The sequence below is a fragment of the Ictalurus punctatus genome, chromosome 4 (genome assembly GCF_001660625.3).
Source record: "Ictalurus punctatus breed USDA103 chromosome 4, Coco_2.0, whole genome shotgun sequence".
Classification (NCBI taxonomy): domain Eukaryota; kingdom Metazoa; phylum Chordata; class Actinopteri; order Siluriformes; family Ictaluridae; genus Ictalurus; species Ictalurus punctatus.
The window spans coordinates 33,001,047-33,026,046 of NC_071284.1; the positions used below are offsets into that span (position 1 = coordinate 33,001,047).

General features: G+C 43.8%; 1 protein-coding gene across 2 annotated transcripts in view; it reads left to right on the forward strand.

Annotated features, from left to right (window-relative positions):
* kcnab1a (potassium voltage-gated channel subfamily A regulatory beta subunit 1a) overlaps window positions 1–23,569 on the forward strand; it is a 100,388-nt gene extending 76,819 nt beyond the window's left edge. For both annotated transcript variants that reach the window (XM_047153431.2, XM_053678184.1), the window contains exons 6-14: window positions 4,188–4,232; window positions 7,972–8,015; window positions 11,238–11,324; window positions 18,714–18,799; window positions 19,777–19,897; window positions 19,993–20,087; window positions 20,905–21,025; window positions 22,207–22,295; window positions 22,902–23,569. In XM_047153431.2, coding sequence (XP_047009387.2) covers window positions 4,188–4,232; window positions 7,972–8,015; window positions 11,238–11,324; window positions 18,714–18,799; window positions 19,777–19,897; window positions 19,993–20,087; window positions 20,905–21,025; window positions 22,207–22,295; window positions 22,902–22,991 — 778 coding nt within the window. In that variant the 3' untranslated portion in view covers window positions 22,992–23,569. The remainder of the gene's footprint in view (window positions 1–4,187; window positions 4,233–7,971; window positions 8,016–11,237; window positions 11,325–18,713; window positions 18,800–19,776; window positions 19,898–19,992; window positions 20,088–20,904; window positions 21,026–22,206; window positions 22,296–22,901) is intronic.
* Window positions 23,570–25,000: the final 1,431 nt, after the last annotated feature.

Sequence of the window (25,000 nt, forward strand, 5' to 3'; positions counted from 1 at the left end):
ATCAGTAGTCCGACGTCTTAACCACGATCAGTAGTCCAACTTTCCGATCAGTAGTCCAACCTTCCGATCAGCAGTCCGACGTCTTAACCACGATCAGTAGTCCAACCTTCAGATCAGTAGTCCAACCTTCCGATCAGCAGTCCAACGTCTTAACCACGATCAGTAGTCCAACCTCTTAACCATGATCAGTAGTCCGACGTCTTAACCACTGAGTTACCACTGGCCTGCAGTACGTCACATAAACTGTCTTCGTCAAAGTGACGTTTTCACTTATTAAAAAAATCATTATGGGATTTTTTTAAAAATTCTTTCAAAAATCTGACACTTGAGTTGTGCTTGCTCAGCGAGATAAAACAATGTGAATAATAAATGAACTCTTTATCGCTGTAGCTGTACCTGCTTACTGTATTGAATCATTCCAGCTCCATCCTGCGCTTTTAAAAATCCCTTTCCCGTCTAATAAACTCTCAGCAAAAAGTTTGAAGACGCAGTAATATGAGTCAAATAGCTCTGATTGATTAAACATGCACATAGACATTGCATGCGTTTGTGCGTGACTTCACACACATGACAGCGGCGTCGATCTCGGTCTCTTCCTCATCCCCGGCTCCAGACAAAAATCGTGATCGAACATTTTCCAGACAAAATATCGTTCATTCTAAATGCTTCATAAGTGCGTTGATTTGCTGAGTGTAAAACGCGGCCTTGTGCTTGTACATCTGCAGTAAAGCAGTAAAGCACCTGCAGGGATCCAATTCCCTGAAGAACTCAGGATTGGTTTTTTGGGGGGTTTTTGGTGGATTTTATATGAGACTGGGCGCTATCCGTCTTCTTAATCTTTCCGCCGAGGATGAAACTGCTGGATTGATGTTTATTAGCGATATTAACTTTCTCTCTCGCTTTATCTCTCGCTCCCTCTCTGTGTTGTATTTTTCTCATGGACTCTTTCCTCTACTCCCTTTTCACCCCCTTTTTTAATACCAGATGTCACACACACACACACACACACACACAGACACACACAGACACACACACACACTACTTTATACCAAGAATGCACAACTTGTATACTTACCTATGGACATCGACAGGCACATCACATCCCTTACAGACTAGGTAGTGTGTTAAGTGTTGGCTAGTTTTACTCAGCATTCATGCTAGTTGTTAACGCTAGCTAGTTTTACTCAGCATTCATGCTAGTCGTTCACGCTAGCTAGTTTTACTCAGCATTCATGCTAGTCGTTCACGCTAGCTAGTTTTACTCCGCATTCACCGACTACTTTTACTCAGCATTCATGCTAGTCGTTCACACTAGCTAGTTTTACTCAGCATTCACCAACTACTTTTACTCAGCATTGATGCTAGTCGTTCACGCTAGCTAGTTTTACTCAGCATTCATGCTAGTCATTCACACTAGCTAGTTTTACTCAGCATTCATGCTAGTCGTTCACACTAGCTAGTTTTACTCAGCATTCATGCTAGTCATTCACACCAGCTAGTTTTACTCAGCATTCACCAACTACTTTTACTCAGCATTCATGCTAGTTGTTCACGCTAGCTAGTTTTACTCAGCATTCATGCTAGTTGTTCACGCTAGCTAGTTTTACTCAGCATTCATGCTAGTCATTCACACTAGCTAGTTTTACTCAGCATTCATGCTAGTTGTTAACGCTAGCTAGTTTTACTCAGCATTCATGCTAGTCATTCATGCTAGCTAGTTTTACTCAGCATTCATGCTAGTCGTTCACGCTAGCTAGTTTTACTCAGCATTCACCAGCTAGTTTTACTCAGCATTCATGCTAGTCGTTCACGCTAGCTAGTTTTACTCAGCATTCATGCTAGTTGTTAACGCTAGCTAGTTTTACTCAGCATTCATGCTAGTCGTTCACGCTAGCTAGTTTTACTCAGCATTCATGCTAGTCCTTCACGCTAGCTAGTTTTACTCGGCATTCATGCTAGTTGTTAACGCTAGCTAGTTTTACTCAGCATTCATGCTAGTCGTTCACGCTAGCTACTTTTACTCAGCATTCATGCTAGTTGTTCACGCTAGCTACTTTTACTCAGCATTCATGCTAGTTGTTCACGCTAGCTACTTTTACTCAGCATTCATGCTAGTCGTTCACGCTAGCTACTTTTATTCAGCATTCATGCTAGTCGTTCACGCTAGCTAGTTTTACTCAGCATTCATGCTAGTTGTTCACGCTAGCTAGTTTTACTCAGCATTCATGCTAGTCGTTCACGCTAGCTAGTTTTACTCAGCATTCATGCTAGTCGTTCACGCTAGCTAGTTTTACTCAGCATTCATGCTAGTCGTTCACGCTAGCTAGTTTTACTCAGCATTCATGCTAGTTGTTCACGCTAGCTAGTTTTACTCAGCATTCATGCTAGTCGTTCACGCTAGCTAGTTTTACTCAGCAACAAAATGTACATGTGCAAAAAAAAACCCCTTTATCTCAGATTTACTCTCTCCTTTCTTCATTTCTCCTCCTAATGTGACTTTCTTCCTCACTTCATCTCAGTGTCCTCTCTCCGCTCCTCTTCCTCTCTCTGGAATAAGAAGTGTGTTCTTGGTGTTAAGACTCTACAGCTGGTTGTACTTTTACACCCGGAGGAACCTCGCTGAGACACTGTCACTGAGTCACACACAATCGATTACTCCACAGACGCCATCTGTTAGAGTGCAAAGAGTGTGTGTGTGTGTGTGTGTGTGTGTGTGTGTGTGTGTGTGTGTGTGTGTGTGTGTGTGTGTGTACATGCCTGTGAGTCCATGTGCTTCATATCAAGCACTCAGTGTGAAACATAACACATGTTCCTCAGTGATGTAAGTGTGTGAGGCTTTCTACGTGTGTTTTTATATGTTAGAAAACAAGAGTGTCATATCTGCAGTTCTCCTGAGGTGTGTGTGTGTGTGTGTGTGTGTGTGTGTGTGTGTGTGTGCGTGCGCGTGTGTCTAATAGGAATGTGTCCGTGCTGCGGATTTTAATGCCGTGTAATCATTATTGCATGGACTTCAAAACAGCACTCTCAATTTCTTTGCACTTTCACGAGTTTGTGTGCATGCGTGTGTGTGTGTGTGTGTGTGTGTGTGTGCTGTAAATCCGAGTTTACTGTCACTCCACGAAACAGTTCGACACGGATCACCGAGTGGAAAAACCCATCCAACTGAATCTCTCCTCGTGCCACGGCGACACGTTCGCCTTTTTTAACGACGCTTACAGATTCTCGTCAGAGGATCGTTTATTCGGCAAGCATTAATGCTAACACTTCGGCGTAGGAGGTCGTACATTCCTCGTTAACACACGGCTATTACGTGTGTGTGCTGCGTGATGGGACGGGAGGTCGTTCCAGCGGCTGGCGTCGTCGTCTCACAGCTCCGGGGTTCGATCCTGAGCTTGGGTTACTGTCGAGTTCGTTGCGTCCTCCTTGTGTCTCTATGGGTTTGCTCTGGGTTCTCCGCTTTCCTCCCAAGTCACAAGCTGTTTCTAGCTGCTAGAATGTAAGTAAATACAGGAAATAACTTGCTTCATCGATGTAGCTATAAACAGATAATAAAAAAAAAAACAATTATGATGATTCATTCTTCAAGCCATGGACAATTGCAATAGTTAGGAAACTGTTGTGGTGAGATAAGAGGAATAAAACACTTCTGGACATTATAGGACAATAATTTCCCGTCTCAGGGGGTGGTAACAGGAACACCCTATCCCATCATCGCACCACAACATTGTTGATCATTTTCCTATACCAGCACGACGCAGAGTGTTTTATTGATTTTATAGCACGGCGATTCGGAGATGATCGCAGATCGGTTCGTTAAATAAAGAACAACGTTGATTGTTTTCATTAAACAGTGTGTTAGAGAGTGTTTCATTCGTTTTACGACAGCATCTGCTGCTAAACTCGCACGCATTCAGGGAGAGATTTATCCTGGTCGGGGTGGCGGACGATGATCCGGGGCCAGTCCCTGGAACACCCCGTTGAAGGGACACAGGAAATGATACGTGGACAGTAACACAGGCTCAGGATCGGACCGGGGACACTGGAGATTTTGAATCTGCAGCGCGATAGCACCACCATGCTACAATATTTAGCATCCTGAATCCATTACAGAAACTCTCATTTCAGTCAACTCTCATGCTGAAACGTCTCTGTCTCTCTCTTTTTCTTTTTCTTTTTTTTACCTCCAGGAGATCCAGTCTAGTGATCACGACTAAGCTCTACTGGGGAGGAAAGTAAGTGAACCCCACAATGACCTCACTTCCTGTAAATCTCAAACCTGTTAAAGACTGAAGTGAAACAGGTCTGTTCTACCTCCATCCTCTACCGCTGATCCCGTCCTGGACCACACTGGAACGTTTACACAGACATCACACATGCTGAAAATGTCACAGATCCCAGACGTATCATTCTACAGTTATCACACCGCTCACGTTACAAGATTTACGCGGATTACGCTCCTGAATCACGTACGGATTTCTCATGAAGAAAAACGAAAGATTCCGATTCAAGCCAACATGGCCGACTTTCGGGCTCGCGGTCAAAATAGCGTTTTCACACCAGTTTATCGTGGTTAATGTTTACTTTTAGACATCGGGAACGCCGCGGTCACGATCGAGGAGATTAGACCTATTGAGATCGGATTTAACGCACGGGAAAATAAACCTCGAGGTCGTCCCATTTATGCTCTAGCGTGAGCCAGGAATTATGTGAGAATGTAGGGTTAAACTCCGTCTTAATTATTATTTTCTAATGACATTAGCCTGTAATTAATTCCGTAATTATATTGTCTTTAGGGTCTAATTGGGAACAGTCATAACAGTGAGACAGCTGCCTCGGGGGTACGTTTACATTTAAGCGTTCAGCTGCCAGGCGCTTCCACAGCGACTTCGTGTGGAAACTCAGTCACGCTTGCCTCAGGGCACTGAAAGTGTTTAATAATGCGCAATAGTGTAGAAATGTTACACTCGTTTGCATATTCCGGAAAAACTCTCGGCAAGGAAATGCTATATTAAGTGCTTGAGTTCTCAGGAAATAAAGGAAATAAATATTAAACACTCAGCAAAATCCGAGTAAAGAAAAAAAAAGCTCGAATTTTGATTAAAATCCACATCAAAAAAACAACTAGCTGAGAACTGTTCGGGCGTGGCCTAATATTCTAACGAGCACGCTTCCGACCAATCACTGCAGCCATGTTTAGGTCGAAAATGTACGAAGCGTTCATACGAAGTTCATGCCGAGTGTTGACGCAACATCAACGAACGAAGCGAATGAGAAATCACAAAGCGTTCGGCATTACCGAAAGGTCCAGAACTGTGTTGTACGTTTTGTTTTATTTCATTGCAGTTCATAAATAAAAAAGAGTTTGGCCAAGAAGCAGCCTGGAGTCAAGCTCGTGGTCTCCAGAAGTCAGAAATGAGATAGCGAGCTGAGAGAGAAGCTCGTCCCATCACTGAGAAGTGTCAACACTACGGCTGTGAGAGTTAGGCTTGGGGGGTATTGTTGTTATTGTTTGGAGATGATGCAGAGGCCGAGGTCTTCATGGATGGAGAAAACAAAGAGAAGAGTTTGGTGTATGTTTTGCGTGTCGGCAGGAGTCACTCGGTACGTTTACCTGGACGACGATAATCCGATATGAACACGATACTCTGATTAAGAAACTAGAACGTAAACAGAAATTATCGACGACCTTAATCCGATTAAAGTCACACTCGAGGTAAACACAGATGGAATTAAGGCGTGTGGAGTGTTCCTGTTTTAGTCGCGTTATCGACGTGCGTTACAGACACGTACACACTTTAATCACACTATTAACGTCGTGTGAGAGTTTCCACCGCATTGTGAGACAGGACACGTACACACACGGCAGCGCTCGACCGTTTGACTGCAAACAAGAGAGCGCGGCTGCGTCCCAAACCGCGTCCTTGCCTGCTATACAGTAGGTGAAATACACATATCTCAGCTACTATATAGACGGTACGTACGCGGTTTGGGACGCGGCCCACCGCTTCAAGCGGTCGTCTATTTGCACGTACGGCACGACAAATAATTAACCGCACCTGAAGCTTTCGTAAAATTAAAAATAAAAACACCCAAAACCGTACACGGTCCCATAACGAAGACCGACTGTATGCCGATACGTGAAATTCTGGAGCGACGTCGGACGGCGTGGCGCGGTGACGTAACGACGTGCGCCGTTAATCCATCTACGTTCTATAACACGTAACACGGGAACATGGAAGGAGTATTCTAAAAGCCACTCATGTAAACACCTTAATCAGAATATCGTCTCATTCAGAATAAGCTCAATAATTAGATCAGCGCTGTCCGTGTAAACGTCGTCAGTGACAAGGAGTAGAGCTGTTACTGTTTGTTTTGGACAGATTAAATTGGATACGCTACGTGCAGAAGTTTCCGAATAAATATTTTACCTCAATTTTCTCCACAGGCTTGAGTGTTTTTAATTCTGCGATACTGTGAACCCGTGATACTTTTGAGATCCTTGAAGATCTGTGATTTTCTTTTATTTTATTACAATCGTGGAAAGTTAGTATAGTTAGGGGTCCGAGCACCTCAGACCTACTTAACGTGTTCTATCGGGTGGACGTATAATTAACGTTCATGGAATAAAACCGGACGGTTTTCGGTGAGACGGGAGCTCTGATTTTACGTCCTCATATTCGCCGTGATCTTGATTCATTAGACTTGATTCTGGTTTGGGGTTGAAATCACAGTAATGATGCAGACCTTCGGATCTCTGCAGCTCCTCAGCGATGACTCACTCAATGCAGAATGAATATTACACAGCCTCTCATAGACTCTAGAGCATACTGTACAGTAACTCTGGCCATTTATAGTGAAATACTCCAAACGGGGCTATATGCGACTGTATATGTTTTACTGCCATGTATGTAGAACCTAAACAAGTTCTATAAACAAGGAGGTCTACAAACGGGGCTTCATTTAGAAAGGTTCGCTCAAATCTGTTCTCACGTTCCATGGATTCCAAGTCGACACTAAAAATGTTCTTACGTGAACGCAAACTACGACGTAAACGCACCGACCGTCCTCCTTACAAACAAAAATGAAGTAAAAATAAAGGTTCCGATTAGAACCAAAAACGACTTTTGAGCCTGACACCATAGGAGAACGCTTTTAAGTTGCACAAAGAACCGTTTATTTACTGGTGTATGAAAGAATCAATACACCGCCCTGAAGAACCTATAATGAACCATAAAGAACTTCTTTAATCTCCATAGAACCATTGAATCAACTCGAGAACCTTATGCAGTTAAAAATGGTTCTTGACAAGGAGAAGGTTCTTTGAAGTATGTATGGTGCTGAAAGGAACCATGAAAGAACCTACATTCTTAAGAGTGACACCATCGCACACGTCTGCGTCTTCGTGAGGACGTTCCATTGCTGTAATGCTTCCTGTAGCTAAGCTGTGCTACACCTAACCCTGGGGTTCACCCTAACTTCACCTTTAACTTCACCAAAAACACACACACACACACACACACACACACACACACACACACACACACACTGGTGATGATGCAGTCCTCAGGGAATGTCTCAGCTGGGAGCGATGATAAGGTTTAAGCAGAAAGGAATTTTCTATTTCCTGTAGAATGTGTGTGTGTGTGTGTGTGTGTGTGTGTGTGTGTGTGTGTGTGTGTGTGTGTGTGTGTGTGTGTGTTGATATGCAGGCATTGTGCAGGGATTTAGTTATAGGAAAGGAATGAATGAGTTTCAGCCTGGAGGAGGGAGAGAGGAATTCTCAGAGGGCAGACAGACGTACCTGCAGTAAACAGGTCCATAAATGCAGACAGACAGACAGACAGACAGACAGACAGACAGGGGTACAAAGAAACAGGACATAGGGCGCAGATGTTGAAGCTGAATGAATTTGCTTCAAGCTGATTGTGTGTGTGTGTGTGTGTGTGTGTGTGTGTGTGTGTGTGTTCACAGAGCCGAGACTGAGAGAGGCCTTTCCAGAAAGCATATAATAGAAGGTAACGTATGATATTTGTCTCTCAATACACACACACACACACACACACACACAAACGCACAAACAAAATGATAGCCGTTACCCACAATCCTGTGTGTATAAGAGAGCAGAGATGCTGTGGACAGTCAAGCACAGTTCAGTGTGTGTGTGTGTGTGTGTGTGTGTGTGTGTAGGGACTGAGTGTTGGTCTCAGAGCAGCTCTAACTATCACACAGCACATCAGCCACAGAGGGAGACGATAAATAATGAGTGTGTGTGTTCTCAGCACCGGCCAGCACTTCTGTTCTGTGGTTTGGAGTTCTAAGTGTTGTGTTCTCGCTCTCGCTCTCGCTCTCGCTGTCTCTCTCTCGCTCTCTCTCTCTCTCCCCGTCCTTTTCTGTCCATCTGGTGCGTGCCAAACGAGCCTCGTTACGTTCGCACCCATGAGCAAAGTTCAAACGTTGGTCTCCTCAGACCTCAGAACACACACACACACACACACACACACACGGATAGACTATCCACTCCACACAAGCATGCACACACTCCATCTCAAACACACTGAATTGTGCGTGTGCAGGAACAGCGACTCGCTGCCACGTAACCGTGCGATGCATACAAATAGGCTAATGTGTTTGAATCGGATGAATAATCAGCGCACACACTCACCGATCTGCACGTTATCATTTCTCGCAAAGAAAGAAAGAAAGAACATGAGCAAAACACGAGCACGTCTTATCCGTTTTGCGTATTCCTTCCGTTAAGTTGTGTACTCTCATCGATTTGTTTAGCCCCCGGGTGTGATATATGCAGCCTGGAAATCACTTCACGAACAGAGTTTGAGTACATTTATACAACCGAAGGGCAGGTATTAAATTTGTCTGTATTAAATTTACCGAGTCTCGGCGTTTACTATAGAGGTGAAACCTACAGTATAGGTTTGGACAGGGTCCCAATCCATCGCAGGGCACACTCACATACACACTCACACCCCCGTTCATACACTACGGACACTTTGGACACGCCGATCAGCCTACCGTGCACGTCTTTGGACTGGGGGAGGAACCCGGAATACCCGGAGGAAATTGCCGTGGGTTATATAAGAAACTCACACCTAATGATTTTATCTACAGCGTCTAGAAACCAACGTCACGGGTGTTACCCAGTTCCAACTGAAGACACCCTGTTAGCAAGAGCACAAGCCCCTTTGCAGTGATGTATGGGCTAAGATTAGCTTGGGTGTCCGTTACTATTCGTACGTATTTTCTTTGCAAGTGCCGGGCTTTGCACGGACTGTCAGGTCGCGCTCTTGTGATTGTAGCGAACGAGCCGTTAACGCCGGAGCAGTGTTAAATAGAGTGCGGAAGTGTTTGTGCAAAGAGCTCATTCACGATGATGTAATACGATCATTGTTGAACCGTAATAACCATATATGTGCCATACTATAGTGTAGTGATTATGAATACTGTAATATAACCAAAGAAAGAGAAAGAAAACAATCGGTTGAGAAAGTATTTGATGAGAGAGAGAGAGAGAGAGAGAGAGAGAGAGAGAGAGAGGTCTATTACAGTTCTACTCTTCAGGTATATACCGCTGCTGATGGGTCAGTAGTCGAGACGAACGGACACGGGCTACAGGGAGTTCCAGCAGCAGCACACTGTCAGAAATTAGCTTCCGACACACACGGCTGCGGGTTTAAAGCATCTTACACACTGAGAACTGCTGCTTCCTTGGGAAAAGCTCATAAAACCATTCACCCGGGCAACGTGCTAATGTTGCGCATCATTCCCAAACTCCAGGGGCCAGTTAGAGCGCTGCTAACGAGTCCTGCTTCCTCTTATAACATTCTCACTCTTTTCCCAAGAGTTAGTTCACTATGTTTACATATTTACATATTGTATTCCCCAACACAACATTACACCAAACACAGACGTTTCTGAAGAACCGAACGGTTCTGTAACCACTACCACAGTTCCTGGAGGAGAGCGTTGATCGGCCATTTGGTGTAGTTTGTGTTTGACTAATTAGCAAAGCTTAAACTAAGTTTGAAAAGTTAGCTGCAGTTTGAAAATTCCTCCAAGGGCACGTGACGGTAACAGATTTTTAAAGGAGGGAAACCTTTTTCTCAAATGGAAGCCCTCTGTTCTTGGATTAACCTCAAGGAAATTAAAGTTCCATCTAACCATTTTGCTGTAATCTTGCCTTTCCACCAGACATCACGGCTCCGAACCCACATCTATCTGTATCCCGTGTGTGTGTGTGTGTGTGTGTGTGTGTGTGTGTATCCGACCGATCACATAACTCTATCTGTGAAAATTTTACTTTGGTAGAAACACACCAAAAATGACTGAGTTCCTTTAAAAAAAAATAGTTCCTGTGTTCCCGAACAAGTTCATACATTTCTGAAACATTTCCTTTGAGGGACACACACCAGAAGTTTCTAATAAAATATTCCTGCTTCCTTAAATAAGTTCCTAACCCCGAAATGGTTCCTTTGGAGGAAACACTGAATTTTCCAAAACCGAAAGTTCCATAGTTCCTGAAAAGATTCCTTTGGTAGAACACACCAAAAGTATCTGAAAACCATTCCTTGGTTCTTGAACGAGTTTATTTGGGGTCCTGAAAAAATTCCTTTCATGGAAACATGTCAAAGGTGTCTGAGTTTCTAACACAAAAAAAAAAAGGTTCCTGGGTTCCTGAAACATTTCTGACTAGGTTTCTTTGTTGGAAATACACCAGAAGTTTCTGAGTTTATAAATAACATTCCTCAGTTACTGAAAAAAAAAGTTCTTTAATTTCCAAATAAATAAATAAATAAATAAATAAATAAAATGTGGTCTTCGGCAAGTTCCTGGATTCCTAAAAAGGTTACTTTAGTGGAGCAGACCAAAAGTTCTGGTTCCTGAGTTTCTGAAAAGGCTGCTCTGGTGGAAATATATCAAAGAGTCTAGAATTCTAAAAATGCTCCTGGATTCCTGAACAAGTTCATGAGTTTCTGAAAAGGTCCTAGGTTCCTGAAGAAATTCGTAGGTTTCCTAAAAGGTTCCCAAGGAGGAAATACACCAGTAGTTTAGTTCATGAGGCTCTACATGAATAAACTTCTTGAAGAAGTTCCTGGGTTCCTCCTCTGAACAAACTCCAAGACAGCACTTGAAAAGGCTAACTGCCTCTAACCCTGTATTAATACTCCGTATTAGCAACGATAGCATTTCCGCTGATTCACTCAGTCGACTTTTCTTTCCAGGTCTCAAAGGCTCCCTACAGAGGATGCAGCTGGAATACGTGGACGTAGTCTTCGCCAACCGTCCTGACAGCAACACTCCGATGGAGGGTGAGGACAACGAGTTAGCTGGATTTTAGCTGAACTCTATACAGTTGTTGTTTTTCTACCGAAGAACCTATTTGAAAGGGTCGAACGAGGTCCACATCAGTCTGATTTCTAAGCGCTCGGATGGTGGTGTCATGGTAACGTGGCCTGACGGTGGAGTGCAGTCCCCGGGGTCCAGGCACTTAAACGTAACGGCTCGACCTTTCACTCACACTCTCATGCTGGTTCTCACAAAGTGCTCCACTGCTTTATAACCCCATTACTCGAACCGCTGAGCCACAGAGAACAGCAAACTCACCAACCGTGCATGTGGCACAAGCTGGATGCTGGAAAGATGTGAAAGAGAGTGTGTAAGTCAGGAGAGAGAGAGAAAGAGAGAGAGAGAGAGAGAGTGTATATGTGTATGTAAGAGGAGCTGGAGGAATGGAAAGTAACAGATCAGTTTGGGTTGGTGCTGTAACCAGATCTGTTCTGAGAGACGGCTAACTCACGTTGGCCTTCAGAGTGCTTGACGAAATGAACCGTCGTAGACAGCATGCCACTCAGTCCCGCCGTCTCACTCCTTCACCCTCCATCTGTCTTTTTTGTTGCTTGCAGCATTTTATGCACTTTACCGAGTACCTTTTATTCCTTCTTTCCATATCATTTCTATTCAATCTTACAGACTGCTGCGGTGCACGGAGAGTGGAGAGCAGCTCTTTTGGCACAGCATTATAGTTTTTCCCGGTATCTAAGGTTTCAGGCTGAAATTTCGCCTTCTGAAAAGGGACGAGCTTCTCGATACCAAGCTTTACAGGCCAAACGCATGCCGAGAAAGATGCCTGACGGTGTTGGACCACCTCTTCCCATCTCTTTAAGCTCTTGTGTTGCTTTTATGCTCTTTCATAAAATGCTTTTATTCCCCCAAACCAAAACCGACACCAAAACCGACGTGTGCACGCCGCAGCAAATGAGTTCCAAAGTGCCGAGCTGCCTTTTAACACCGTAGCACATCATCAGCCAAACACGCGTGGAGCAACAAAACGGATCCAGGTGGGACTACGTGAGACTACGGTTTTCATATCATGTCTCACTATAGTATGGTAATAATAGTTGAAACAATGATTTCAGTCCACTTCTGTTGATGTTTCCAAGGTTCTGGATCTGTACGCATAAGATCCAGTAAGCAGAACTCGTTTCCATGATGTAACTATGTTGAATTTGCTATTTTTGATCGCTTCATTCAATTCAATTTGATTCGTGTAGCGCTTTTAACGACGGGCGTCGTCTCAAAGAGGCTTTACAGAAACATATAAACACAGGATGGAGATTTTAAGCGTGTGAGTTTATCCCTATTGAGCGAGACGGTGGTGAGGAAAAACTCCCTGAGGTGATTCGAGGAAGAAACCTCGAGAGGAACCGGACTCAGAAGGGAACCCGTCGTCATCTGGGGAACGACGGAGAGTGTGAACGTCAAAGAAAGTTCATTATGGTGTTTATATGAAGTCTGTTTGTTGAACTAGTCCACTGTTCACTAAAGGAGACCCGAGTGTAAAACCGTACGTGGTAATCGCAGTCCCGAGGCCATCGCGGCAACCGTCGTCCCAGCAATTGAGGTCCAAAACCATTTCCATGGTATTTCAAGCGGTACCGTACTCAGCGATGTCCAGGCTGTAGCCTCCAGTCGATGAGAGCTCCATCCAGAGGTAGGGCATCAGGATGGGTCAGGCAGGTCCGGAGAGCAGAAAGGGGCCGGATCACTGGCATCTCCGTAACATCATGTGTGGCTCGACAGAAGGAGAGAGGGAGAGGGATGATTCATTTTCTATATCAGCAGTGCAGCTGCAAATCACAGGTTTACTGTATATTAATCCGCCCGTTCTACGTAATACATTGTCGTTTCCATAGTAACAGCTCATTCACAGCATTTTTCTACGATCTTATCATTTGCATCTTTAAGCCTTGATCTCTGTTATTTCCACAAATGAATGTGTCTTATTCATCAGGATCATTTTGAAAAGATGGTACAATATCTGGTACAGGGGAGTTTGAGAAAAAAAAAAAACTTCGAGGTCTCTTCTCCTACCATGTCCTCTGATCTTATTCCTTCTCCTCCTTATTCTTCCCTTATCACACAGTGTCCTCACTAAAGGAGGCGATATTAACATCTACCCATCTAATGCTGAGTCACTGGAGTCAGCTCCTGCATCTTAATCAGGCTAAGACACGCTCCGATGCAGCTCGATCGAAATTCAACCTTTCCGGGCTGCATTAGCTACGTATGTATTTTCGCCGAAATGTAACTGCTGACTGCAGTGTCCCCTTAAGCTCAACCTTAAACTTTATCAAAATTATTTCCTGTTAAATCCTTTCAGGGGAATTATTTTTATTCAAGAGTGCACTTCCTGGTGAAAGAAGGAACATCCACGCTGCGGTTTTTCAGCAAGTTTGCTGAACGTCCCATTAGAACCGTTAATGGCATGTGAGTGTTATTGCATCATAACATGAAACAGCCAATCGTGTTCAAGTATGCAAATACAGAATCGACATATGAGTGTTATTGCATCATAACACGAAACAGCCAATCGTGTTCAAGTATGCAAATACAGAATCGACATGTGAGTGTTATTGCATCATAACACGAAACAGCCAATCGTGTTGAAGTATGCGAATACAGAATCGACATGTGAGTGTTATTGCATCATAACACGAAACAGCCAATCATGTTCAAGTATGCAAATACAGAATCGACATGTGAGTGTTATTGCATCATAACATGAAACAGCCAATCGTGTTCAAGTATGCAAATACAGAATCGACATATGAGTGTTATTGCATCATAACACGAAACAGCCAATCGTGTTCAAGTATGCGAATACAGAATCGACATGTGAGTGTTATTGCATCATAACACGAAACAGCCAATCATGTTCAAGTATGCAAATACAGAATCGGCAACACCGGGAACCAGGATTATTTAATAGTTGACGATTTTAGCTTTTCATGGAGGTTCTGATGAATCCTACATGAAGAGTCTAGACAGAGCCTAGGTGTAAGCTCTCTAGTTCAGCCGTCAGAGCACCGATAAGGGAGTTGGGCATTTTATGGGCTTTTTCAATCGTAGAATCTTTCCAGTGCACTTGAACGTTCGCTCCCTTAAAAAAATCCCACAATGCACTGCGAAAACCAGGACGCATCGATGCTCACTAGGTTCCGTTACTGTAAATGGCGTCATGTTTTCTGAAGCCTCTCGGCTCGGGGGGGAAAAAAACGGCCGAGGAAAACAAACTCTCAGAGCTGAACGTGTCTGATTGAGCTAACAAACGTATATGACGTATAACGTCAGAAAGATATCAACAACCTGCCTGTTGTCGATAAATGCCAGCGGTGTCGTTTTATAACGCGAGTACGTAGTCATGTCGTCCCAATGTGTAGTGAGCACCAGGGTCACCAAATTCGGGAGCTGACTGAGATGTACTCATACTCTTAGGGGGAAATATGACAGATTATTTCCTTATTCGCTAGAACCCATTTAGAAGGCTAAGAAAAGTTAACGGTCAAAGGGGTTTTTTTTTTTCTTTTCTAAACGTGTTTTAAAATATCCATAGCAGTGCACGTAAGGTTCTATGTAGAACCCTACAGGAAATAATAGCCCCTACCCTCTCCTAGGATTGTAAAGCAGGTAAGCCTATAGACTGACTCGTACACATCGATACGATTAATATGAGTACAATATAAACATGTGATGAATAAACTGTCTAATAAGAGTGAACTTTGGGTCTTTTCTGATTAGATTAGTTCTAGATTTACCCAATAAACATTTCTCACTTCAATAAACGTTTAAAACAAGTCTGTCGCACTCAATATGTAGCCGGTGAAAGAGCAAAACCTCCGTCCTTGTCTTTTTAGCTAGCACGCTAACCGGTTAGCTCATTACCAGTGGCTGTTTAGCGCTTTGTTTTGTTCCTGAGGTGTGAAGTGTGTTCGTGAAATGCCGACCTTAACACTAACACTCCGGTATACTCTCCCTGTGTTCGCTTTACATGGTTAAGAACACTGTACACAGTCGTAAGCTAATCAGCTAGCTAACCTCAGCTAGCCTCGTCGACAGGGAAAGCCTCCGGCCGCAGCGTCTACAGCTCCGTATTTAATCCGCGCTGGACATTTTTGGGCCGTATTACTTTCAGGCATGATGACAGGGTGTATTAGAGCTGGTGTGTTATGATGTGCGCATTGAAAACTTCCTACCAGTCTGAACCTGACAGCTCTGACGGTGAGATACTGCGAATGACTATTAATTTCAGGGTGACTCACAGCACCGCCTGTCATGTTGCTCAGAAAACACGCAGCACACGGCACCTCAGAAAGCATCAGTGTGTCCTTCCTGGCGTTATCGCCACCTCTGTTTACATACGAGCCTCTGAATCATTTCGCAGATCTCGTCCGGATATCTGACACGCTTCTGTTTGCGTCGATCCTATTGAATCGCTGTTAAATGTCTCGTGTAAAGGTTCTGTGTGTACACAGGGCTTCTCTATATATACAGAAGGAATATACACAGGATGACTAATATCTCTAATATGCTCCGAGTGTCGACTTGTGCAGGTTCTCGGCGTAAAGCTGATTAAGTGCCGATCGTTGCGTTGCGTTGTTCATCGTGATTAGAGGTTATTAGCGAGATGAGGTCTTTGCAATTACTAATCCCATTTCAAAAAGCCAGATTGCTTTTTAAAGCTCGTTAGGATCTCTTCTGTAGCTAATTGTTGCTTATTATTTTCTTTTTCCTTTCTTTATCCAACTATTATTTCTCCTGCTCGTAATCACTCATCTGACAGATGGTCTTATCCAGTGTGATAGAATCTGAACGGATGAATAACGCGTTTTTGCCACGTTTGTAGGAAAGAAGCAAAGTGTCATGTCACTTCCTCCCTTCTTCAGCATTTCTCTTTCTCCGCCTTTCTCTTTTCTCCGCACCTATTTTGCTTTCTTCAGACATTACCTTCCAGGTAGCGTGCTATCGAGCAGTTTGTGAATGTAAAAAGCCTCCGACGAACGGAGTCATCGACTCCCAAAAGAAGGAATCGATTCTGAACAGCTGAATCGAGTCGTTAGTGATTCCAGACTTTACTTCGTGTACTAACCTACGTAGGTCCGTAATAAAAATTTTTTTAAAAACCCCGCCTCTGGCCTTCATCGGCTGCTGACCCGCCCTCAAACGCTACAGCTGAGGACGCGTCCTGAAAGAGTTAGGTTCGCGTCTAGAAGACGTTGTGTTCCGCGCTGCAAAAATCCCAAAGGATGAGGATGTAAAGCATCGGTGGTTAGAGTTCATTTTTAAAACGATACCACAGCGGTTCTGTGAAGCTGAAGTCAACGTGGGATTCGCGAAACGATTATTCGTTAAAGACGGGGCCGGACCCACTTTATTTGGCCTCTGGATCACGTCTTGTAAGTATGATTAATTATTTATTTCTACCGAGCGTTCCAAATGTGTGATTTTGTGTTGTATACGTGTACAGCCAGTGCACAGCTGTTAGCCTGTTAGCGGTTAGCCTCTGCTAACCGGCTAACTCACGTTACTGTCGAACTACATATAAACGTACCGCTGAGAAACGTCCCGTTCGGGTCGATCTTCCGATGTATCGCTATCGGACTCGGGCTCAAATTGGTAAGGTAAATTATTACGGATATGGTAAACTCGGATATACTAGTAGGCGTGTCCTTTCCGACACACGCTGCAAGCGGTAGACCAATCACAACAGACTGGGACGTCTGACCAATCAGAGCAGAGTTCGTTTCTGACAGTGGGCGGAAAAAGATAACACTGCAATGTAAATTATGAGCAAATTGAAGTGTGTTTTGTCCTCGGGTGCATGTTAACCTATAGTATGAGACCTTCAAAACAAAATTAGACACGTTTCAAAACCATAATAGGTGCGCTTTAATTTGTTTTTATGAATGTCTTTCTGGTGTGCGCAGACAGGAAGCAGTGCAGTGCTTTTGTGCTGTATTAAAAGTCCAAGAGCTGAGACGCTGTCTCTACATCATGAGTGTGTGTGTGTGTGTGTGTGTGTGTGTGGGAGGGGGGGTATGAGATGCATATTAAAGAGAAGAGAAAAGGTAAATGAATCACATGAAAATGAATCACATGTAAATGAATCACATGAATATGAATCGCATGAAAATGAATCACATGAAAATGAATCACATGTAAATGAATCATATGAAAATGAATAAATAAATTAAATTAATTAATAAAAAATAAATAAATAAAAGCGTCCCATAGAGCTCATCCTGCAGTCCCTACTGATCTGTCGGACTCCACATTGCCCACACACACACACACACACACACACACACACTCCTTTACCTGCTTCTTTCAGTACGGTTCCCTAAAGTTAAAACATAAACCCTAACAGTCGTATGAATATGTATGTGAATAATATGTTTAAAGCAATACTGAGTCTGCAGTGCGCCGTTTCTCCGACAGCTACAGGTTCGGGTCCGGGTTCGACTCTCAGAATCCGTTTTTACTCGCTGAGAGTGAGTTAACTCTACGTAGTGAGGATTTATTCCTGAAAGTGTTCTCATCAGTATCCAGACCTCTGAGTTACGCATGGGGGCAGGGGGGCGGAGCTTGAGTAAAACAGAGGCGTGTCTCAGCTACACACGAACCGGACCTTGAACGTAAGCCCACGTTTCTTGCACGATAAGACCTCGAGTGAGTCTGATAGTTTGACGTGACCCGATATTTTTGGTAAACAGCTCAGAAAATATAGTATTAAGGCCATTTGAGGCGGATACGAAATGCAGGAATGTGGCACCGATACTTCATTAATAATAAAATGCATAAAAAAAGGCATCTTAATTAGAGATTTCTGAGTGCATTTTTACAGTTAAGATTCTGAACAGTACTTAAAGTGAGCTGTATGTGTAGCGGATGTGTGCTCGCTCAGCTTACGCTTCATTCCGTGGGCATGCTTCCTTTCATTCTTTCGAGTGCAACAGGTGCATCTAAATCGATGAAATAGATTTAGATCCACGGTGGCGCACAGTAGGATTTTATGACTTTGTCGTAATACGTACATTATGTAGTCGAGAACAGATACGGGGAGAATAAATCAACAATACGATACAAAAGAACGGTATGCGCTGGATCAAGTGCTATTTCATACGCAAGCTTGGAATGATGAGGGAGCGAAGAAGCCGTTCTGTAGCTAAAATCGGTGTGTGGTCTGAGGCTTTTTCTTCTGCCGATCTTTCTCGCACTTTTACCCTCGTACTTAAAGTACATCGAAGAGCTTGGACCGTCGGGTAAAGTATCGACACCTCGGATTGTTTCGTGAAGCCATAACGTAAAAGGAATTCTATCAAACGTACGTTTTTTTCTTCTTCTTCTTCTTCTCTCGGTAGAGATCGTGAGGGCGATGACGCACGTGATCAACCAGGGGATGGCTATGTACTGGGGGACGTCGCGATGGACGGCCATGGAGATTATGGTAAGCATCTTTCAGTCAACCGCCATGCACTCACTTTTATTACTTATTTATTTATTTATTTATTTGAAATTCAAGGCTTCTCGGTATATTCGGTGCAGTTCTATACACTATCTAGGATTAGAGAACCTGAGCGATCCCGTTCGTTTTAGAATTCAGTTGAAAACTCGCTTGCTCCAAGCTCGTGTTTACGACTCTGGACATTTTCCATTTACACCCCTCTTAGACCTAGCTTACCACTAGCTATTAGACACCATTTTAGAATCCAGATCCGGTCTTAAAGCTCACCTGTACATGCTGGCATTTGATCCATAAATCTTACGTACAGCGCTTACTCGGAAATCCGACTCGAATCTCCAGCTACGCGGTCAGAGGTTTGTCGTCGACTTGCCTGGGAGGAAGAGAGGAGGAGGACAATTTGTTGCGCCGTCTTCCGGAAAGAACGTTTAAACAAAACAACCCCTGATTTGATGTGCGGAATGAGGGGGCACGGAGACGGCCCTGGTGTTATCGTGTTTTTAGCAACACTCCTTTTGTTATCTGGATGCGCGTTAATACTGTGCGTGCTAATGACAGATCTACGGCATGTCTCGCTGTCAGGGGGGGCTGGTTGAGAGGAGAGTACTGTAATTTAGCCCGCGTCATTAATCCACGGGTTAATAAATGGCGGGATCAGTGGGGCCGTTCGGTGCGGCCGGCGCAGTCTGGCGAGGCAGATGCGGTAATGACATGTAATTTGTGCTACAGCGATCAGCCAGGCTTTTTTAGCGTCACATCAAACAGCGTCCCTCCTACACGAGCACACACCCCTGCATCAGATCCCAGCAGGCGATGCATCAGTGATACACTTGCAGGAGTGCGTGTATATATCTGGAAAGCAATTAGCAGCCTCCAGCTGGATGGAACATTTGCACATTAAAAGAGAGAAAAGATCTACTATTATTGCTGTAATTTCTCTCTCTCGCTCGCTCTCGGGACAGGAAGCGTACTCTGTGGCGAGGCAGTTTAACCTGATCCCCCCGGTGTGTGAACAGGCCGAGTATCACCTCTTTCAGAGGGAGAAAGTGGAGGTGCAGCTGCCTGAGCTCTACCACAAGATAGGCAGGTGTCCATCATTCATCTCCTCTTTCCTTTCCCCCCGTTTATTCTCCATCTGTCTGGAGCTGGAAATTCACCCGGTCTTCTGTCTTCTGTAGGTGTAGGAGCCATGACGTGGTCCCCTCTTGCCTGTGGAATCATCAGCGGAAAGTATGAAAATGGCATCCCAGAATCCTCTAGGGCATCGATGAAGGTACACAAAAGAAATGAAACGAGCACTGAAATAAGGCTGCGTTCACGCCGTGTGGGAATTACCGTAACTGCTAGACGAGAACCAGTAGCGCATGCCTTTCGTTTAGGTTCGGATTAATCTCGCATTATTAAGACTTTAATAATAGTCAATTATACGAATTGTAACACAAAAATATTACGAGATAACTACTTAAATACGTTTTACTGCTGAAGTCGGGGGTTCAAGCCCCAGCGCTGCCAGGCTCTGGGTTACTGATCAGAAGGTCGGGGGTTCAGGCGCCAGCACTGCCAAGCTGCCACTGTTGGGCCCTTGAGCAAGGCCCTTAGGGGCGCCATATCATGGCTGACCCTGCGCTCTGACCCCAACCTCCTAGCATGCTGGGATATGCGAAGAAAAAAAGATTTCCACTGTGCTGGAATGTACACGTGATTAATAAAGACTCATTATCATTACAAGTAGGAGCTCTCCGAAAATTCCTAGTCTACAAGTTGTGATTACAAGTTCTACGAGGAATCTCGCGAACGGCGTAATTACGACATGGCTTGAACGCAGCTTATGTAAGGAATAAAACACTACTCCTGTAACACGGATCCTGATGTGTTCGCCAAAGCCAGTGCTGTCAATTCTTTATTAATTAAAGAACGCATCATATTTGTTTACTTCATTTAGTAATAACATATCATGTTAGTTAGTTCTCATTCACGTTCTAAACGGAGCTGCTCGATCACAAGCTTTTTTTTTTTCCTCCCTTTTTTTAACGATTTTTTTTAACAAGTCTGTGTTTCTCACACACATCTCGCTTATTTCTCGGTTTCAGTCGTACCAGTGGCTGAAGGAGAAGATCATGAGTGAGGATGGGAGGAAGCAGCAGGCTAAGCTGAAGGAGTTGTCTCATATAGCTGAGAAGCTCGGCTGCACTCTGCCACAGCTGGCTGTGGGTGAGAGTCGCTCAGTCATCCTGTCCTACTTCGTATCAAACCTGATCACAACATACCTCGTTCTCACACGTCAAACGAACAAAAAAACAACAACGGGATATTACGAAAATGGATAAGATCCTGAAAATATTAGTGAGGGCTTTTAATCCACCAATTAGTCTGGGAGCCCCGTTAATTCTGACTTTATATCGTGCAATATAAGGATTTTTTTTTCCCCCCCCTCACAATTTAGACGTCTACTCGATATTTATTGAGTTATAAGGAATGCACAGACAAAGTGTCAATCATTCTCTATAAAGAGGCTACATGAAGTAAGAACAACACTCGTCGGCTAGTCGAGACGAGGAAATCCAGACGCTAACGTGCGCTCGTTGCCTGAAGTTAGTCATGTTTCAGGCACCGCGTCAAAACTGCGAGAGAAAAAAAGTCAGAATTGTGAGATATAAATCCGTAATTGCGATTTTTTTTCTTAAAAAAAAAAAAAGGCAAAATTTGCGTGATATATTCTCGAAGAACCCACGAGGAACCATTTCATTTCTCTGTGGGTAATAGCTGTCCTGCATATAAGTAAAGACGTTCCTGAAAGAACATTTCCTAGTGTCCCATCTCCATGTCTCTGCTTTAACCAACTGGCAGATTTGCAACTAAGAGCAGACAGACAGACTGGAGGATTTAGGAAACATATCGTTTTGCCCAGTCTTGCATTTTTAGCTCTATTGCAGCCCCTAGTGTTCACTCCCAGAACAGCAGGCGTAAGTGTAGGGCTCAGTACTCAAGAAGATACGGAAGTCCATCCATCCATCCATCCATCTTCTATACCGCATATCCTACAGGTTCACGGGGAACCTGGAGCTTATTCCAGGGAGCATGGGGAACAACCTGGACGGGGTTCCAATACATCGCAGGACACATTCAGACACCCATTCATACACAACGGACATTTTAGACACACCCAATCAGTCTACCGTGTATGTCTTCGGACTGGGGGAGGAAACCGGAGTACCCGGAGGAAACCCCTCCAGCACGGGGAGAACATGCAAACTCCGCACACACAGGGCAGCGGCGGGAATCGAACCCCCGACCCTGGAGGCGTGAGGCGAACATGCTAACCACCATGCGCCAAGATACGGCGGTCATCTCATAACTCACAAAATGTGTGTGTGTTTGTTTTGGCCATTCAGCCTGGTGCCTGAGGAACGAAGGAGTGAGTTCGGTTCTCCTAGGAACCTCCAACCCAGAACAGCTAACAGAAAACCTGGGAGCCATTCAGGTCAGTACACAAACACACATTCATGACTGTATCTACTTCATCTATACTCCACGATAGATTCCCAACCAGACCTTTCCATATAAAAATACCTACTCGATAAACGTTCCTTCAGATAAACAAATTACTGTGTAATATTTGAATCGTTACTCTTTAAGTGTTGTTGAAATGGTGATGTTTTCTATCAGGAGATATCTATCTCCGACATCTTCAGGACAGAGGAGTTCGCGCTTGGTGGTTTCTCAGTAACATGACAAGCTGGATTTTGTTTCTTTTAATCATTATTAACTGCAAGAGAGAAAGAAACGACTCTTTATAGCTGCTATAAAGTAAGCGAGAACAGGAACTAACTAGCTTCACGGACATCCCACGGCATTAAATGTAACCACAAATGGATAAAAAAAAAAAGAAGCATGACAGTGTTTAATCGATAAAAAAAATTGCAATCGTTGACCAATTGCCGTGGTGTAAGAGGAATAAATAACACAACGTAGTAACGGTAGCTCTGCTTTGTTGTTGTTTATTTTCTCTTCTCGTTTTTACAAACAAATGCATTTAAAAGTTCTAGATCTCGGGTGTCCTAGAAGTATTCTCATGTTCCTCGCTCAGGTTCTACCCAAGATGACGTCCCATGTAGTGACTGAAATCGACCACATACTTGGAAACAGGCCGTACAGTAAGAAGGACTATCGCTCGTAGGGGTTTTGGGTGACATCATCCCGGTGGGTGTGTTTCCTGATCTGAACACCTCTCTCCTCCTGCTCCTCCTCCTCCTCCACCTCCTCTTCCTGGGTTTGCTCTCTGGTAGGAGTCTGGGAGAAAGCCTCAACTCGCCTCGCCTTGCCTCGCTCGTGTCCTTGTTTGTGCATGCCCCCTTCCCCTTACTAACTCGACAGCCACGCGTCACCATGACGACAACCGCCGTCTGACAGACTGAAAAACAACGCACGAAATCACAAACCGTCACGTAGCAAGGGAGCGTGGTGCTCCGAGAGCCTCGCTGACGATGCCCTGCTCTGACCTCGGAAGCGTCCCGACCCTGACATGTCCTCTGCTCGGTGAGATGTGACCCAAGGGACATACCGGAGACCTGCCGATTGTACAGAACGGAGGTGTGGAGCACGTCTCCCCCTGCTGTTCGAGCGGGAGAACTACAGCCTCACTTTCCACAAACTGAAGAGGAACAAGGCGTCCCGTTACACACATCCATACCGCTCTCTGCCTGTTTAGCGAAAGCCTGCATTAGTAATTGCATCTGATTAAAGAAGGCCTGTTTATTTTTGTTTGTTTTTTGCTTTTGAATAGTGTGACACTGATCACATTGCGCTTTTGGCAGAAAACCGAATGGCTTCTGAGCTATATAAAAAAATATATATTTAAAAAATAAATAAATAAAAGAGTGAGAGAACAAAGTCACAAAAGATAACAAAGATACACTTGACGGTTGCTAATCAGGACTCCTTAAATTATATTCCAGATATATACAGAATTGTAGAATAAACTTTAAATATGTAAATAGTGCATCCTGAACAAGCGGCACACACAGCGAGAGCTTTCACTGCTGTCTTCCTGTGTGTGTGTGTGTGTGTGTGTGTGTGTGTGTGTGTGTGTGTGTGTGTGTGTGTGTGTGTTGATTTATTTTTTTTCATCCGGTTCCGTGTACTCATTAGCACGAAGCTCAACCGGATTCAATAGCTACGTCTACATGCAGACTAATAATCCGTTGTTCTAATAATCTGGGATTCAAATACAGTTATCGGATTATTATCCGAACAAAATGTGTTTTGTTCGCGCATGCGCAGTTGAGTCGTTTGACAAACTGAAGCAACTAAACGCTGTCTTCTGAATAAACACGTTTCGTGTCGCGTATTTTAAAATGATTTTAAAATGATTGGACAGCATTAAAATACCACGTTGAGGCGTATTTTTGCAGTACTTTAATTAAAAATATATATATATATGATTAGACAACGAGGAAGTGCTTTTCAACGGATGCAGCATAGGCTATATTTTCCCTTCGTTTTAATTACTACAGCTTCCTTAACGGTGATATTTATCAAAGTTTATCACAAACATAATTTCTCTGTCTCGCTCTGTCCCCAAAGGGTAAAATTTGAATGCGACTGGCGTGATTTTAAACGTGTTAAAGACACGGATTAAAAAAAAAAAAAAAGTCGGCTAAAATGCTAACAGAGCCGTCCTGACGAGCCTCGCGCGCCGCCGCTTCTTTTTCTTCTTCTTGGGGTTGTGGTAACCATGACGACCTCGATCTCTTCTCTAAATAAACAAAAAAAATGAACTGTTTTCACATGTAAACACAGCCACTGATTCCTCATGAGGATGTAGAGCCGGTTTAATTCATTCTGTAAATATACACCGTATATTCAAGCTCACTATCTGAAAGCCATAATCTATTAAAGACATAATAAATGCTGCTCTCCCTCTCTCTCTCTCTCACACACTCTCACTCTCTCAGTTTTTTTCCCTCTTCTACATTGCCAGAGGTTATTACCTTCTCACAGTAATATATTATTTTTAATTAATTGCAAGGCATAGTGGACACAACGTTTCTGGAAAATAAACATTTGTGTTACTCTGGTCACTTGAAACTTTTTAAGTGTATGAGTGTGTGGCGGTCTGGGAAAACCCATCAGATATCACCGTCACTGACGAAAAATAGTTTGGTACAAAATCCATCCATCCATCGA